Source organism: Mustela erminea, chromosome 16, assembly GCF_009829155.1.
Source record: "Mustela erminea isolate mMusErm1 chromosome 16, mMusErm1.Pri, whole genome shotgun sequence".
NCBI lineage: Eukaryota > Metazoa > Chordata > Mammalia > Carnivora > Mustelidae > Mustela > Mustela erminea.
The window spans coordinates 84,478,111-84,493,498 of record NC_045629.1 but is presented as its reverse complement, the minus strand read 5'-3'; the positions used below and the strand labels follow the sequence as shown (position 1 = coordinate 84,493,498).

The 15,388-nt window shown below is 68.2% G+C and overlaps 1 protein-coding gene across 7 annotated transcripts in view; it reads left to right on the top strand.

Annotated features, from left to right (window-relative positions):
• The first annotated feature begins 517 nt into the window (after positions 1–517).
• SCRIB (scribble planar cell polarity protein) overlaps positions 518–15,388 on the top strand; it is a 19,318-nt gene continuing 4,447 nt past the window's right edge. For 2 of the 7 annotated variants that reach the window (XM_032316703.1, XM_032316698.1), the window contains exons 1-25: positions 519–793; positions 1,748–1,865; positions 1,989–2,067; positions 2,160–2,249; positions 2,364–2,420; positions 2,526–2,589; positions 2,684–2,758; positions 2,827–2,971; positions 3,354–3,472; positions 3,665–3,864; positions 3,953–4,119; positions 4,225–4,355; positions 4,447–4,569; positions 5,266–5,412; positions 5,537–5,923; positions 6,522–6,584; positions 6,960–7,049; positions 7,506–7,583; positions 8,125–8,448; positions 8,552–8,632; positions 8,714–8,968; positions 9,301–9,411; positions 9,509–9,802; positions 9,906–10,094; positions 13,297–13,377. In XM_032316703.1, the coding sequence (XP_032172594.1) occupies positions 635–793; positions 1,748–1,865; positions 1,989–2,067; positions 2,160–2,249; positions 2,364–2,420; positions 2,526–2,589; positions 2,684–2,758; positions 2,827–2,971; positions 3,354–3,472; positions 3,665–3,864; positions 3,953–4,119; positions 4,225–4,355; positions 4,447–4,569; positions 5,266–5,412; positions 5,537–5,923; positions 6,522–6,584; positions 6,960–7,049; positions 7,506–7,583; positions 8,125–8,448; positions 8,552–8,632; positions 8,714–8,968; positions 9,301–9,411; positions 9,509–9,802; positions 9,906–10,094; positions 13,297–13,377 (3,627 nt within the window). In that variant the 5' untranslated portion in view covers positions 519–634. Of the gene's footprint in view, positions 794–1,747; positions 1,866–1,988; positions 2,068–2,159; positions 2,250–2,363; positions 2,421–2,525; positions 2,590–2,683; positions 2,759–2,826; positions 2,972–3,353; positions 3,473–3,664; positions 3,865–3,952; positions 4,120–4,224; positions 4,356–4,446; positions 4,570–5,265; positions 5,413–5,536; positions 5,924–6,521; positions 6,585–6,959; positions 7,050–7,505; positions 7,584–8,124; positions 8,449–8,551; positions 8,633–8,713; positions 8,969–9,300; positions 9,412–9,508; positions 9,803–9,905; positions 10,095–13,296; positions 13,378–15,388 lie in introns of all 7 variants that reach the window. The other 5 variants (XM_032316699.1, XM_032316702.1, XM_032316700.1 and 2 more) reach the window with 5 other exon arrangements.

Sequence of the window (15,388 nt, the reverse complement as noted above, 5' to 3'; positions counted from 1 at the left end):
AGGGGACCGAGGCGCGGGGTGGGGGTTCACGGCCAGGAAGCCTGCAGGACGCCCGCGGGAGCGCGGGCCTTAGGCCGACTTCACGTCCCGGCGTGCTTTGCGGACGGGAGCGGGGCTTCCCGGCAGGCTGTGCGTGGGGCAGCTACGGGTTCTCGGAGGCGCCAGCAGCGCGGGGGCTTGTGGGGTTTGTAGTTCCCGGCGGCGAGGGCGGGCCTCGGCTTCCCGGCGGGCTGCGCGGCGGCCGGCGGTTGTCGGCGGGGCAGTCCGGCGGGCAGCGGCGGCTGTTCCGGCTGCGGCACAGCGGCGGAGGAGCGGGCTGGGCGGGATGCGCGGCCGCCGTCGCCGTCTCCCCAGACTCTGAGCGCAGGCCGGGCCGCGCCCACCCGGGCCCCCGGCCCCGCCTCGGCCCACCGCCGCCCCTCGCCTTCACCCCAGCTCGGGCCGCCTTGGGCCAAGCGTTCCGAGCGCGGCCCGGGCCCAGCGCCGCCGCCGCCGCCGCCGCCGCCGCCGCCCCGCCCCTCCCCCGCCCGGCCGACCCCGGCGCTCATGCGGACCGAGCCCCGCCCCCCGGCCGAGCCCGCCGCCCGAGCCCGCGTCTGAGCCCCCGCCGCGCGCCCGCCCGCCCGCCCGCACCATGCTCAAGTGCATCCCGCTGTGGCGCTGCAACCGGCACGTGGAGTCGGTGGACAAGCGGCACTGCTCGCTGCAGGCCGTGCCCGAGGAGATCTACCGCTACAGCCGCAGCCTGGAGGAGCTGCTGCTCGACGCCAACCAGCTGCGCGAGCTGCCCAAGGTGAGCGGCCGCCCGCACCTGGGCGCCGGCCTCGCCTGCCTCGGGCGCCGGCACCAGGTGGCAGCGGGCGGCGGGGCGCGGCGGGGTCGGGGGGTCGCGGCGGCCGGGAACCTGAGCCGCCAGGTGGGGACCCACCTGCCGCGCGGCGCGGGGGGCGGGCAGCCCCGCCTGCTGCTCGGCCTGCTCTCGGCCCGGCCGCGCTGGGGCGGCGAGCTCTCCCCGAGGCGGGTCCGCAGGCTCTCCGCCTCTGCCGGCTGCTGCGCGTCCTGGTCCGCTCGGCGGGGGAGACTAAAGGAAGCAGGTCATAAAAGGATTTCCTTTCTGGAGACAGGGTGCTCGGTGGCCCCGTGCCTGGGGGCTGTGTGCCACAAAGGGTGTGGCCCACCGGGGCTTGGTTGGGGGGGCTCTGTCCCTTGCCGTGTGCAGGAGCCTCCGGGATGACTACCTGTGTGCCTCTCTTTTCCTGCCTTTTTTTTTCTTGGTAGTTGTCAAGTTCTTGCCACAGATGCGGTCCAGGGAGGTCGGGTGCTGTGGCAGAAGGCACTGTGGGTCCTGGCGGGCTCCCTTCCTGGGTGGGTAGGAGAGGAGCTCCAGGGCGTGAGGGCAGTCTTGAGGGAGCACACAGGGAAGGAAGAGCCGCCCGCTCGGGAGCAGGTGAACTTCTCAGCTGAGATCTGGGCTCACGAGGTCGGCCATATGGTGAGACGGTGGCAGGACGTGACATCAGGAGACCGGGTACCAAAAGTTAGCAAAGTGGAAGTGTAGCAAGGCGTGGGTACGGGCTTTTTTCTTCTTTTCTTGCTGCAGACGGGGTTGATGAGGCAGGACCCTGGGTTCCTGTGTGGCCTGGAGCAGGCAGAGGCCCATGGGGTCCGTGGCTTGTGATTGGTGTCCACTCTGGAGGGGGCTTTGCTGCAGAGTCCGCCCTCCCCTGACCCTGCTTCCTGCCCACAGCCCTTCTTCCGACTGCTGAACCTGCGCAAGCTGGGCCTGAGTGACAACGAGATCCAGCGGCTGCCCCCCGAGGTGGCCAACTTCATGCAGCTCGTGGAGCTCGACGTGTCCCGGAACGGTGAGGGACCGGCGCGGGGCGGGGCTGCAGCTGCGGGCTGGCAGGAAGGGCTTTGAGCGCGTGGGCGCTCTGCGTGCGTCTCCATGGTGACCCTGTCCTCTCGGGGCCCTTCTCTTCTCGCAGACATCCCCGAGATTCCCGAGAGCATCAAGTTCTGCAAAGCTCTGGAGATCGCGGACTTCAGCGGGAACCCCTTGTCCAGGTGGGTGGTGGCCGCGGCAGGGGGCAGTAGTGGGCCTGGGGGCCTCCACAGCCCTGTCCTTGACGTCTAGGATCCCCCTTCTCCTGGTGCAGGCTCCCCGAAGGCTTCACTCAGCTCCGCAGTTTGGCTCACCTGGCACTGAATGACGTGTCCCTACAAGCGCTGCCCGGGGACGTGGGCAAGTGGGTGCCCTCCGGGGGGCGGGAGGGACAGGCTCAGCACACACACACACACACACACGCACACACCCCCGCTGTGCTTGCTTCCCACACGCCTCACCCGGATCTCTCTTTCAGCCTCGCCAATCTGGTGACCCTGGAGCTCCGGGAGAACCTGCTGAAGTCCTTGCCTGCGTGAGTGGGCGCGGGTCTCCCCCACCCCCCCAGCCTCTGCCCGCGCCACGGTCCTAGGGCGCCTTGGGCCACGTGGCCCCGGCAAAACCTGCGTTTGTTCCGCAGGTCTCTGTCCTTCCTGGTCAAGCTGGAGCAGCTGGATCTGGGCGGCAACGAGCTGGAAGTACTGGTGCGGAGAGGCGGGGCCGTGGTGGGCGGGGCAGGGCCACCGAACCTCCGGCCGTCCCTCCAAGCCCGTCCCCTGTGCCCATCTGTTATCACAGCCTGACACCCTCGGGGCTTTGCCCAATCTCCGTGAGCTGTGGCTGGACCGGAACCAGTTGTCAGCACTGCCCCCGGTGAGTGAGGGTATGGGAGCCCCTACCTGGCGCCCGGCCATCCCCTGACCCTCCGCGCCTGCCCTTAGGAGCTGGGGAACCTGCGGCGCCTGGTGTGCCTGGATGTGTCGGAGAACCGGCTGGAGGAGCTGCCGGCGGAGCTGGGCGGGCTGCTGCTGCTCACGGACCTGCTGCTATCCCAGAACCTGCTGCAGCGGCTTCCCGACGGCATCGGTCAGCACTGGCCTGGGCGCGGGGAGGGGCGTGGCTGGCCGTGAACCTTGGGCAGGGGCGGGGGGGCACCGTGACCCCACCTGGGTTCCTAGAGAGGCCCCCAAGAGGGGGAAAGGACGCCAAGGCTCGGGGTCGGGGTGATGGGGTGCTGCACCTGAGGAGCTGAGGCGTCTCGCGGGGGCCGGGTGGGGACGGTGAGCAGGAGAGGGCTCGCAGGTGCGCCCGACTGTGCTCTCTGGGGCTGGGGAGCTCGATGGACGGCGAGGGCAGGAGGACGGGGTAAGGCGGCAGGGAGGGGCGCTGCCCTCTTCCGAGCTGGGTGCTGCCTGGGTGCTGCCCTTCCCCCAACTCAGCTCTTGGCACCACGTGTCCCTGGCCCCAGGTCAGCTGAAGCAGCTGTCCATCCTGAAGGTGGACCAGAACCGGCTGTGCGAGGTGACCGAGGCTATCGGTGACTGCGAGAACCTGTCCGAGCTCGTTCTCACGGAGAACCTGCTGACGGTACGGCCGGCCTGGCAGGACCAGGGGTGCGAGGCTGGGGTGCCACCGTGTGGCGGGAGGCCACTGGCAGGAGGTGCTCGGTGGGAAGCGGTGGGTGCAGTATGGGGGAGGGGGCCGCCCTGGGGGGCGCCCGTCCCCTTCTGAAGCCCAGCAGGTTTCTGCCGACCCCCGGCCCGCCCTTTCCCTGGCCAGGCCCTGCCTCGCTCACTGGGGAAGCTGACCAAGCTGACCAACCTCAACGCGGACCGCAACCGCCTCGAGGCGCTGCCGCCGGAGATCGGAGGCTGCGCGGCGCTCAGCGTTCTCTCCCTGAGGGACAACCGCCTGGCTGCCCTGCCGCCCGAGCTCGCCCACACGGCGGAGTTGCACGTGCTGGACGTGGCCGGGAACCGGTGAGTGCCCGCCTGCCCTGCCCAGCCCCCGCCGAGCCGACCGTGCCCACCGGCCGCCGGCGCGCTGACCGTGCCCACCGGCCGCCAGGCTGCGGAGTCTGCCGTTCGCGCTCACGCACCTCAACCTCAAGGCCCTCTGGCTGGCCGAGAACCAGGCCCAGCCGATGCTCCGGTTCCAGACCGAGGACGACGCTCAGACCGGCGAGAAGGTGCTCACGTGTTACCTGTTGCCCCAACAGCCCCCGCCCAGCCTCGGTAGGTTGCTGGTGATGGGCTGCCGCGAGCCGGCAGGGGGGGTGCGGTTGGGGGGGGTGTCCGGCCCCAGACAAGGCCAGCCGCACTGACGCTGGTTTCCCGCAGAGGACCCGGGGCAGCAGAGCAGCCCCTCGGAGAGCCGGAGCGACGTCCCGCCCAGCCGCGTCAGCGTCATCCAGTTTCTGGAGGTCCCCGCGTGCGGTGATGACGCCGAGGGAGCTGCTGCCGAGAAGCGGGTATGGCGGGGGGCTTCCTGGGCGGGCTGCCTCCTCCCTGCCCTCCCCTGACCCCTGCGTGCCCCACCCCGCGCCCTTGTGCATGCCGCAGGGCCTGCAGCGCCGAGCCACGCCTCACCCCAGCGAGCTGAAGGTGCTGAAGAGGGGCGTGGAGGAGCGCCGAGAAGCCCGCTCCCGCCGGCCCGAGTCCGGCCCGCCCTCGCCCCTGGAGGAGGTGCCTGTGGGAACCCGCTCGGCACGGGGGGGACGCCGGCCCTGCAGGCTCGTACCTTGCGGGAGCCCTGAGTGTCTCGTCATCCTGGGTGTGGGGCTTTGAGGCCCCAGGGTGGCTGGGGGTGCTGTCCGGGGCCGAGCGCCCCTCTCCCACGGGGCGGGGTCGTGTTGCACAGGGGCTGTGGCGGGGAGCACGTGGCCTATAGATGTGCAGGGGCAGCCCGAGGCGCCCGCGTTCTTGGTGGCCCAGGGGATGGAGAGCGAGGGCCGGGGGTGCTCACGCAGCCAGCGGGGGCGGGGGCGGCTCTGGCGTCGGGAGCTGGGAGCGCCCGCCCCATCCTGGTCCCTTGGAGGCTTCGCGCCACAGGGGCCAGGAAGGGGAGCTTTGGGATCCCGAGGGAGAGCTGGGCTTGTAGGGCAGGTCCCGCTGGCCCGCGAGGCTGCTGTCTGCAGCTTGTTTGCAGTGTCCCGCGCCCGTGAGGCCCCGGACCTTCCCCAGACGGGAGCGCGTCTCCTGGGAGCCCGTGGGCCCTTGTCCTTCGGTTGTCCGGGGGAAGGTCTGCGAGGGGCCGTGGCACACAGCTGTTGAGTTGGTGGCGGTGTGGCTCCCCCGCGAGCTGGGACCGCCGGCCCCCGGCTGTGCAGGGCGCAACCCGCCTTGGCCGCGGTGGACTGAGCCGCGCTCACTCCGCTGCAGGACAAGAGGCTGAGTACCGAGTCCGGTGTGAGCGAGGACTCACAGCCATCCGCCGGCACAGCCTCCCAGGGAGAGCCCGAGGGCCCAAGCCTGCAGGAAGCCGCCCCCGGCCCCCAGGAGGAGGCCGCAGAGGAGAGTTACGAAGAGGTGAGGCTGGCACCGGGGGCCGGGCAGACATGGGGGGTGGGGGCCGTGCGCACGCGGCTGGGCCTCCTGGGGGCTCCTCTCGGCCCCGAGCTCGGGGTCCCTCCTCACGGCCAGCTCTGTTCAGCCCACGGTGCGCTTTGCGGAGGACACGCTGCTGCTGCCTCCCGCGGAGGACGGTGAGAGCGAGGCGGCGCCCTGGCCCCTGCCTGGCGGGAGACAGCGCCTCATCCGCAAGGACACGCCTCACTACAAGAAGCATTTCAAGATTTCCAAGCTGCCCCAGCCCGAGGCCGTCGTGGCCTTGCTGCAGGGGGCGCAGCCTGATGGTGAAGGCCTCGGAGCGCCCTCGGGCTGGCACAACGGGCCCCACACGCCTTGGGCTCCGAGGGCAGAGGAGGAGGAAGAGGAGGAAGAGGAGGAGCCCGAGGAGGAGGAGGAGGAGGCCGTGGAGGCCGAGCCGGAGGAGGAGGAGGAGCAGGCGGCGACCCTGGTGCCCGCACCCTCTGTGAAGGTGGGTTTCTGCTCACAAACCTACTTGGGCTGGGCTGTGCCAGCTCCTCCTGGTCGGGCCGCGGTCCGTGCTGGGCTCTCCGGCAGTTGGCACAGCAGCTCTGGGTCCACGTCCCAGGCCTGGCGGACACCCCCAAGGCCTGCTGACTCCAGGGTCTCCCTGGGCTGCGTTCGGACTGGGGTCCCGGGGTTTGGCAGCTGCGCGTTGCTGCCTGGATTCCTGCTTTGTTTTGGGTCCTCCTCAGAGCTTCCTTTGGGCCACTGTGGCCCCTCAGGCCAGTCCTGTCCCTGGCCGCTCCCTGGGGACATGGTGCCCCGGCTCTTCTGTGCATCTGGCGTCGAGCTTGCATCCGGAGCACGGGCGTGAGGCTGTGGCAGCTAAGGGGACAGTCAGACATGGCCTCTGCCCGCTGCGGGGTCCCCCACCCCTTGGACTCTGCCCCCTTTGGTGGTGGCGGCCACACTTGGGGGCTGGAGGGGAGGGGCTGGCTGCAGTGGTGGCGGTTTCGTGTGGTGCTTCCTGTCCCTGCTGCTCGCGGGGGGCGGCCGGCTGCAGCGGTGGCGGGCGCGGCTCACTGCATGCTGGTCCCGTCCGACAGGGGGTGTCGTTCGACCCGGCCAATAACCTGCTGATAGAGCCTGCGCGCATTGAGGAGGAGGAGGTCTGTACTCGCTCTCTGCTTGTGCTCCGGGTCCTGGGCTGTGGGCTCTCGCGCCTCCTAACCCCTGCCCCGCATGCCCGTCCGTGCTGCTGCCCCCCTCCTCGGGTGGGGTCTGGGTGCCCTCTGATGCAGATGGACAGACGGACGTGGCGTTGGGGCCTGGGAAGGCAGCCGGTCTTGTCGGGGTGCCGGGGCGTCTCGGGATCTGCGGGGCTCCGAGGCGGCATCTGGAGGTGGGGGCAAGGACCCCGGCCTCCGTCCGGGCGGTGCCCTGCCCCACGGGGCTTCTCTGCTACTGGGCAGAGCCAGGCCCTCCTCGCGCCGTGCCAGGCCCACAGGCAGCCCCCGGACGGCCCACGTGTGTTCTGTTTGCAGCTGACGCTCACCATCGTGCGGCAGACGGGGGGCCTGGGTATCAGCATCGCCGGCGGCAGGGGCTCTACACCCTACAAGGGGGGTGACGAGGTGAGTCCGGCTGCACCTTTTCCCAACATCCCTGTCTTTTTCCCAAGAGCCGGTCATGGCTTTGAGGGTTTTCCAGCCGCCCCTTCAGACCTCCCGGCTCACTTCGTTCTGGGCCCCCTGCCTGCCGGCCCAGGACCAGCTCCATGGCTCAGAGGTGGTGCGGGGCGCTGGCGCTCTCCTCCGCACTCTGCCTCACTCCTGTGTTCGACCCTGTTGGGTTTGGGGTTGCAGATCGTACCTGGAGACTGACCTGGGCCCTCTGGCTCCGTGGGCCTGGCCGCAGTGAGCCTGGCCCATGACAGCCCTGGCCCATCCTCTTCTTCCCGTGCCCCTGGGTGTCTCTGCGGGCTCCGCGGGGGGTTTCCAGGCCTTGGCCAGCTGCTCCCCCAGCAGGACAGGACGGGGCCCTCCGCGGCCTCCGTCCTCCCCCCCGCTCAGCCCCCGCTCATTCCCCAGGGCGTGTTCATCTCCCGGGTGTCCGAAGAGGGCCCTGCAGCCCGGGCCGGGGTCCGAGTGGGTGACAAGCTCCTCGAGGTGAGTCAGGGACACGTCTCTGGTTTCACGCAAACGGCCCCGGCTGTGTTTGGAGCAGATGCTGCCCCTGGAGGCTGGCCGGGGAGGTGGTCAACCCTCCAGCAGGCGGGGTGGAAGGTTTAGTCCTGCCCCGGAGCCTTGGCAGGTGTGTCGGGAGGGCTCCAGGGAGACCGTGTGCTTGTGCTGATGCAGACGCACCAGGATGGAGCCTGAGGATCTGGAGGGGCCCACGGGCAGGCGGTGGGACAGGAGCCTCACCGAGCCGGTCTCAGACAGCCAGGGCCCTCGGGTGTCCTTAGTCGCGGGACTGCTTCGATGGGGGATAGGTGGCAGGGGTTGCAGGGCTGGGGACCTAGGTGTGGACCAGTGGGAAGGGCACCCTTGTGTTCCCATCAGCTGGCTCTCGTCCTACCCTGCCCGCACCCCCGGGGGCCGCTCAGGCCATGGGCATGGTGAGCCCACCGGGAGCCCCGTCTGCACAGGGGTGCATAGAGCAGTCACGGGGCTGTGGCCCTGTCCTGATGGGCGTCGGGCTTCGCAGGTGAACGGTGTGGCCCTGCACAGCGCCGAGCACCACCAGGCTGTGGAGGCCCTCCGGGGCGCGGGCAGCACCGTGCGAATGCGGCTGTGGCGCGAACGCATGGTCGAGCCCGAGAACGCCGTCACTGTCACGCCTCTGCGGCCTGAGGACGACTACAGCCCCCGGGAGTGGCGGGGAGCCGGCCTGCGCCTGCCCCTGCTCCAGCCGGAGTCTGCTGGGGCCCCCCGCCAGCGCCACGTGGCCTGCCTCGTGCGCAGCGAGAAGGGGCTGGGCTTCAGCATCGCCGGCGGGAAGGGCTCCACGCCTTACCGGGCCGGTGACGGGGTGAGGCAGCTGCGGTGTGCGGAAGGGGGTCCTTCGGGGCCAGCGGGCAGGACGGAACTTGGACTCACTGTGCCTGGCTCTCCCCCCCGACCCCTGCCCACAGGGCATCTTCATCTCCCGCATCGCAGAGGGGGGCGCTGCCCACCGGGCGGGCACTCTGCAGGTCGGAGACCGTGTCCTCTCGGTGAGTGGGGGTAGCGGGGCCTGCTCACTGCCCCTCCGCTCCACTCACCACAGGGCGCCCTGACTGGCCACGCTCTTGCAGATCAACGGGGTGGACATGACTGAGGCCAGGCACGACCACGCCGTCTCCCTGCTGACCGCCGCTTCCCCCACCATCGCCCTACTGCTGGAGCGGGAGGCCGGGGGGCCCCTTCTTCCCAGCCCTCTGCCACACTCCCCCCCGCCCCCCATTCCAGCCACCACCGCCGTGGTCACTGCCACCCCTGGGGAGTCCGGGCTGCTGAGGCTGGCCCCTGGCCTGCCAGCTGCTGCCTCAGAGGGGCCGTACCCGGTGGAGGTAAGACCCCAGGCTTCTGCCTGCCTGTACCCTAATCCCCCGTAAAGTTTGCTGTGGCGCATCCGCCCCTCAGGTGGGAAAGCGGGTGCTTCTGGGCTCTGCGCCCTCCGCTCTGGGGCCCTGTTTCGTAGGTTGCTGAGTCCCCACGTGGCCCTCCGTGTGCTCGTGTGCTGTGAGGTGGCAGGGACGCCCCCGCCGCCTCAGCCCCCCGCCATCCCTGACAAGCTGACTGCAGCCACCTAGGCCCGATGCCCTCTGAGCTGGAGAGGCCCCGCTTTGCTGCTGTAGCGGGTTCATCCCAGCCAGCCCCTCAGGCCCCTTGGTACCCACAGGAGATCTGCCTGCCGAGAGCCGGGGGCCCCCTGGGACTCAGCATCGTTGGGGGCTCCGATCACTCCAGCCACCCGTTTGGTATCCAGGAGCCTGGCGTCTTCATCTCCAAGGTAGATGAGGCCCCACAGGCATTCCCGTGCCGGGAGGGCCCAGCCTGGCCGCGGGGTAGCGAGGCCTCCAGCCCGCTCAGCATCCCCCTCCCGACAGGTGCTCCCCCGGGGCCTGGCTGCGCGCAGCGGCCTTCGGGTTGGGGACCGCATCCTGGCAGTGAACGGGCAGGACATTCGGGAGGCCACGCACCAGGAGGCTGTCAGTGCCCTGCTTCGGCCCTGCCTGGAGCTGGTCCTGCTCGTGAGGAGGGACCCACCACCCCCAGGCATGCGGGAACTCTGTATCCAGAAGGCCCCTGGGGAGAAGCTGGGCATCAGCATTCGAGGGGGCGCCAAGGGCCATGCAGGGAACCCCTGTGACCCCACAGACGAGGGCATCTTCATTTCCAAGGTGAGGCCCCTCCTCGGCCATCCCCGCAGCACCCGGCCGCTCGGGGAGGGGACGAGGGCCCGGGTCCAGGCGGATCCTGGAGCGCGAGGCCCGGTCTCTGCAGGTGAGCCCCACAGGAGCGGCCGGGCGCGACGGCCGGCTGCGGGTTGGGCTGCGGCTGCTGGAGGTGAACCAGCAGAGCCTGCTCGGCCTGACCCACGGCGAGGCAGTGCAGCTGCTGCGGGGCGTCGGCGACACCCTCACCGTGCTCGTCTGCGACGGCTTCGACGCCAGCCCCGCGGTCCCGGCCGAGGTCAGTGCGTGTGCGGCTCGGCTTGCGTGATGAGGGACCGTGTGCATGCCGGGGGGCGGGCGGGGCGCCGCAGGGTCAGGCTGCGCTCCTGGACGCCTGCGCTCGACAGCATACTGAGCCTGGGGCGGAGTCCACGAGAGCAGCTGTGTGGTCGAGCCGGGCAGCATCTGGGCAGAAGTGAGGGGGCTCTGAATCCGACGCGTGGTGAGGCCGCGGCCCTGCAGGATGGCGCCTTCGGACCCACCCAGGGACCCCCAGCCTGTCCAGGGCCTGTACCCTGCTGGCGGCTCCTCCCCAGACGGGGTACTCCCTGGGACCGTCTGCCTCAGATTAGCCATTCCGGGTGGGGTGTGGGGGCACCAGTGTCCTCCTGCCCGGCCCCCCAGAGCCCTGACCCTTGGCCTGGCCTACGTGCTGAGCGGCTCTGGCTTCTGAGCCTCGGCGTCCCCTCCGCACAGGAGGGCCCCCTACTCCCCACGCATTCCTTCCTTGCCCACTGCTGTCCCCGGAGCCCCCAGGTGGAAGCTGACGCGGCCACTCCTGCCCGCAGCCCACACAGGTCCCCGAGGGCTCTTCACCTGGAGAGGGACAAGGCGGTCACTGCAGGTTGGCCTGTGGGGGGTGTTTGGTCCCTGAGGTGGGGGTCACCGCCGACAAGGTTTGTCTGTTGTCCTGTGTCCGCTGACGGGAAGGGAGCCCGCGCTCTGGGCCTGGACACTGTGCCGGGGGCCTCGTGCCCACACGTCCGTCTTCACGGGAATCTTGGTGGTTTCTGGGCCTTGAGTTTCTCTTGGGCCTTGAGGCTGGGCCGAGGAGTCCCAAGGACGCCTTTACCTTTGTTGATCTCTTACGTGTGTTCAGGGGTGTCTCGATGAGCGCGTTGGCTGATTTTAAAGCTCTCTCTGAAGGAAGAAAACCGCGGCACGGCGGAGGGTGTGCGCCCCGCCGGGTTCCAAGTGGGGTGCGCGCACTTGGCTGTGCCCCGCGGGCGGCTGCCGGGGGCTTCCCAGCCCAGTGGCCAGCAGGCCTGGCAGCCTACCTTGGCTTCTGCGGAGTTCGTGCGGGAGGGCGTCCTGGGGACCAGCGGTGGGCAGATCGGCAGGCCTGCCCTGTGTGCCCCCATCCCCGGCCCCCAGCTTGGGCGCCCGCATACGTCTCTCTGTCTGTCCCGTGATTGCGGGTCGGGCTTTTGTTTCATGGGATGCACGTGGTTTTGTCGCTTGTAATTTTTAAGATTGGTTTCTTTGACGGTTTAGAAATCTGAGTTTTCTGTGAATTACTTCTTCTAATCTTGTCCTTTGTGCCTTGTGGACTTGGGGTTTTCCTTTGGAATATCTCCCTGTTTTCGAGGTCCTCCCCTACCCTACGCCGTCCTGCGTTTCCTTTGTCCTCCGGGACTTGCACTTGGCCGGACGGCTGTGTCGCGCCAGCAGTGGGGACCCTGCTGTCGCCGTCCCCGCGGGTTAGGAACGTGGGGCTCCCTTACGTGCTCATTGGGTCGTAAATACAGTTGCTTTCCTGTGTGCTTTGACCCCTAATTGGTCACATGGCCGGTTTTTCCTATTTTATTTATTTACTTATTTTTTAAAGATTTTATCTGTCTGGCAGAGAGAGACACAGCGAGAGGGAACACAAGCAGGGGGAGTGGGAGAGGGAGAAGCAGGCTTCCCGCCGAGCAGAGAGCCCGATGCGGGGCTCGATTCCAGGACCCTGGGACCATGACCTGAGCTGAAGGCAGAGCCTTAATGACTGAGCCCTCCAGGTGCCCTGGTTTTTGTATTTTAAAAAATTCCAGAGAAGCGTGTTCTCTCTGCCAGATGAGCCCGCCGGGTTCTCTGACAAGTCCGCGGGGCCTCGACAGTTACCTTTGCTTTCAGAACACGTTTCCCGCGGGGCCACGTTTTCCCCGGCACGTCCACGCCTCGCTCTGCTTTCCGTACTCCCGCTAAGCTGCTTGGAAACCCTGCGTCCCGGTCAGGCCCTGCCGGTCGCTCCGGGAGCCCAGTGTCAGGGGACCGTGATGGCGGCCAGTGGCCCTGCCTTGTGCCAACTTGAAGGGGCCGTTTCAGCTTGCACTTGGGTGTTTGCTTCCGTGTCTGAAGCCCCGGGGCAGGGGCAGGACACTTGTACGGCTCCGCTCGCCGCCCCCCACCCCGGTTCTCCCTAAACTCATCTCCTCTGCCGGGTTTTTCCCTTGTTGAATGTGAGCGCATCTGACCCTGTAGGAGTCCGGGTTTGCCGAGCGTCTAAGGTCCGCTTGGGTTCGGAACTCCGGGCTTGCCTGGTGCCGGCTGGTGCCTGGCCACGTCCGTCCCCCGGTGCCCTCCACAGTGGCCGGAGGCAGAACGTGTGTGCACTTGCTGGCCCTGTTCCGTGGCCGGGGCCTCCTCGGGCACCTGCACGGCCTCGCAGACCCAGCCGGTGGGCTTGCCTGGGCTCTGTGCCTCCTCTCAGCGCTCCAGGGAGGCTCCGACCGAGGAGACGCCACCCGCCCGCCAGCCTGTCCGCACTGGACGTGGGAGTGCTCTGCTCACGTCCTTGGCCTCCGGCTCTCACTTGCCAAAGCGCGTCTCACCGGCTCCCCCGGAGAGCTGGCGCCCCGTCCCTCCTCGTCTCGCGCAAGGGCACGGTGCTCCCCGCGCCTCCTCTGGGCCCCGCTCCCTGCAGGGGGCACCTCCCCCCAGCTTCGCACCCGGACCCGCAGGACACACTGGTCCCCTTCATCTTGTCCATGTTCTCGGGAGTGAGCTGGGGCCCAGGAGGTCTGAAGTGTTTTTCTCTTGCTGAATTCGCGGGTCTGTATGTTCTGCGTGTTGGTGCCCGCGCGGTGCCCCCGGGGGGCGTGCAGCTGTCTGTTCAGCCTGACACGTGTCACTTGACAGCTTCCTCGCTCTCCGGCCTGCGCAGGTGTCCAGGTGCTTCCTGCCCCAGCCCTGGAGCCGGCCATTTCCGGGGGTCCCCGGCACTGCGAGCCCAGCCGGGTCTGGGAGCCCTCGGAGCTTGGAATGTGGATACTTCTAGAAAGAGAGAAGCCGCTCGTTCGCATTGTTATTTGCCAAGTAGGCTCCATGCCCGACGTGCGGCTGGAACTCCGGACCCCGAGATCAGGGGTCACAGGCGTCTCCAGCTGGGCCAACCAGGAGGGCAGGGTTTTCACTAACTTTTGATTCTTATGTTTGTGTCTCTTTTTCTCATACTGAAGCTCTTTCCAAGTAACGTGATCCTAACTAACGATTCAAAGTGCAGTAGCAACGTTACCGCTAAGGAGGCCTCTGAGAGCGAGATAAGGTCCCGTGTCCCTGAGATTTATTTATTCACTGGGACACGTCACCAAAATACCGAGTCTTCAGGTCACGTGAAGTAGCTCTGTGTGTTACGGCACCAACTTGGTATACAGTCGGCCTTGCTTGTTTTCAGGTCTTAAGGATGGTTTCAAAGATGGGTTTTGTGCTGGAGCGGGCCTTTACGTGGTCCCAAGCCCAGACCACAGCCGGCTCTTGCGAGGAGTCCGACGGCCGTCCCCACGCCCCACTCCGGTCCGTCGTGGTGTGCGTTTGGGGTTCTCTTGCCGTTGTTGCTTTTCTTTTAAGATTTTATTTGAGAGCAAGAGAGCAGGAGCAGGGGGAGCAGCAGAGGGGGCGGGGGAAGCAGGCTCCCCGCTGAGCAGAGAGCCCGATGCGGGGCTCAATCCCGGGACCCTGAGACCATGACCTGAGCCGAAGGCAGAGGCTTCACCATCTGAGCCACCCAGGCGCCCCCCATTCTTTGTTTTTGCAACACACAAATACATAAGAGGACGTTCACCTTGGAGGAGAGCGGTACGAACAGGCCGCAGACTCCCTCCGAGGCCTCGCACATGGCATCCCCTGTAGCAGGGCCTCGGGCCAGGGGCGCACGAGCGTCTGGCTGCCCCGTCTCCCTCGTCTGCCGACCCTGACCGAGTGCAGGGTCCCTGGGCCGCGCAAGACAGGCTTCAGGGGCGCAGCTCTGCTGGGATGACCGCCGCCGGCTGGAGCCCACTGACCGGGCGCACAGGTGGCGGTGTGTCCCGTCCTCAGCGGCCTCCACGGGCTGTCGCCCTGTTTCCCACCGCAGAGCGGCTCTTTCCCCTGTGAAATCCGTGTGGTGTTTTGTGGGGTTCCCCGTCCCGTTTCCCTCACCGGCGCAAGCAGCACGGTGGCAGCCGCAGCCGGGTTCTGACTCAGGGCTCCTTCCCCACGCTGAGGGGCTTCCCCGTTGGCTGGTGTGGCGCCTCCCGGGGCCGGTGTGTCGCGTGGCTGCTGGTTCTGTGTCCCTGGCTCGTGTCCCGGTCTCCCGCACAGGCCCACGTCCTGCTTCGCCAGGGAGCACTGGCTCCGCTTGGAAAGTGGTCTTTAGAAGCCAGGGTCTGGGCCTGGGGCCTCCGCGCAGCCTGAGGCCAGGAAGCGGGAGCAGCTCCCACTCGGGAAGACCAGAGCGCACGCCCTGCCCCGCGGGACAGTCCTTCCCTGTGCGCGTGCAGCCTTCCCTGACGAGAGAAACTGGGCGGCGGCCTCCTGTGGGTGCTTTCCGCTCGGCCGGGCTGCGCACCTTGTCCTCCCCGGACCGAGGGCCCCACCACGCCAGGGCCTCCGTGCAGCCTTTTGCCCAGCATATTCCAGAAGGTGGGAAGGTGGGTTCCTTAGTGTCGTTGAATTTGCTTCCATCAGAATCGCGGCTGTCCCCGCTGAGCCCGCCTCTCTAGGGTCACTGTCCACAGCTCACGGCGCTCGCACCCCCGCAGGAGCGGCCCCATCTGCCGCGACTGTCCCCGTGTCTGCTCGATGCCTTCAGCCTTGGGCTCCCTCTCCCCAGCTGGGGGCCCTCCTGGCCTTGCTTCCTGGGGTGCCACCACCGCGTTCTCTCTCGCACTCGGCCTTTCTCAGTGGCCGCCGCACCGGGTCTGTGTCTCAGCCACCCCGTCCGTGGGGGCCGTTCCCGTGGGGGAGGGGGTCTTCCGTGCCGCCCCCCGCTCTGGCTCCTGCTCTCAGCCAGGCCGAGATGTCGCCCTCATCTGTGTGTTCGTCGCCCGTGATCACTTTCGGGGTTCGCGGTCACAGCACGGTTCTTGGGTGGGACACGCACCCTCCTTCCCTAGCCCTGGCGGCCGGACCGCGGGCTCTCCCCTGCTTAGAGTCGCCAGGCTTCTCCTGCATCACAGCCTTTATTTCAGAGTCCTTTCTGGGTGCTGCAGATTCCAGAAACAGCCACCAGGTGCCGACGGCTCAGTGTCCACAGTCGGCCTCCCCTGCTCTGCCCCGTGCTGGAACGGCCCC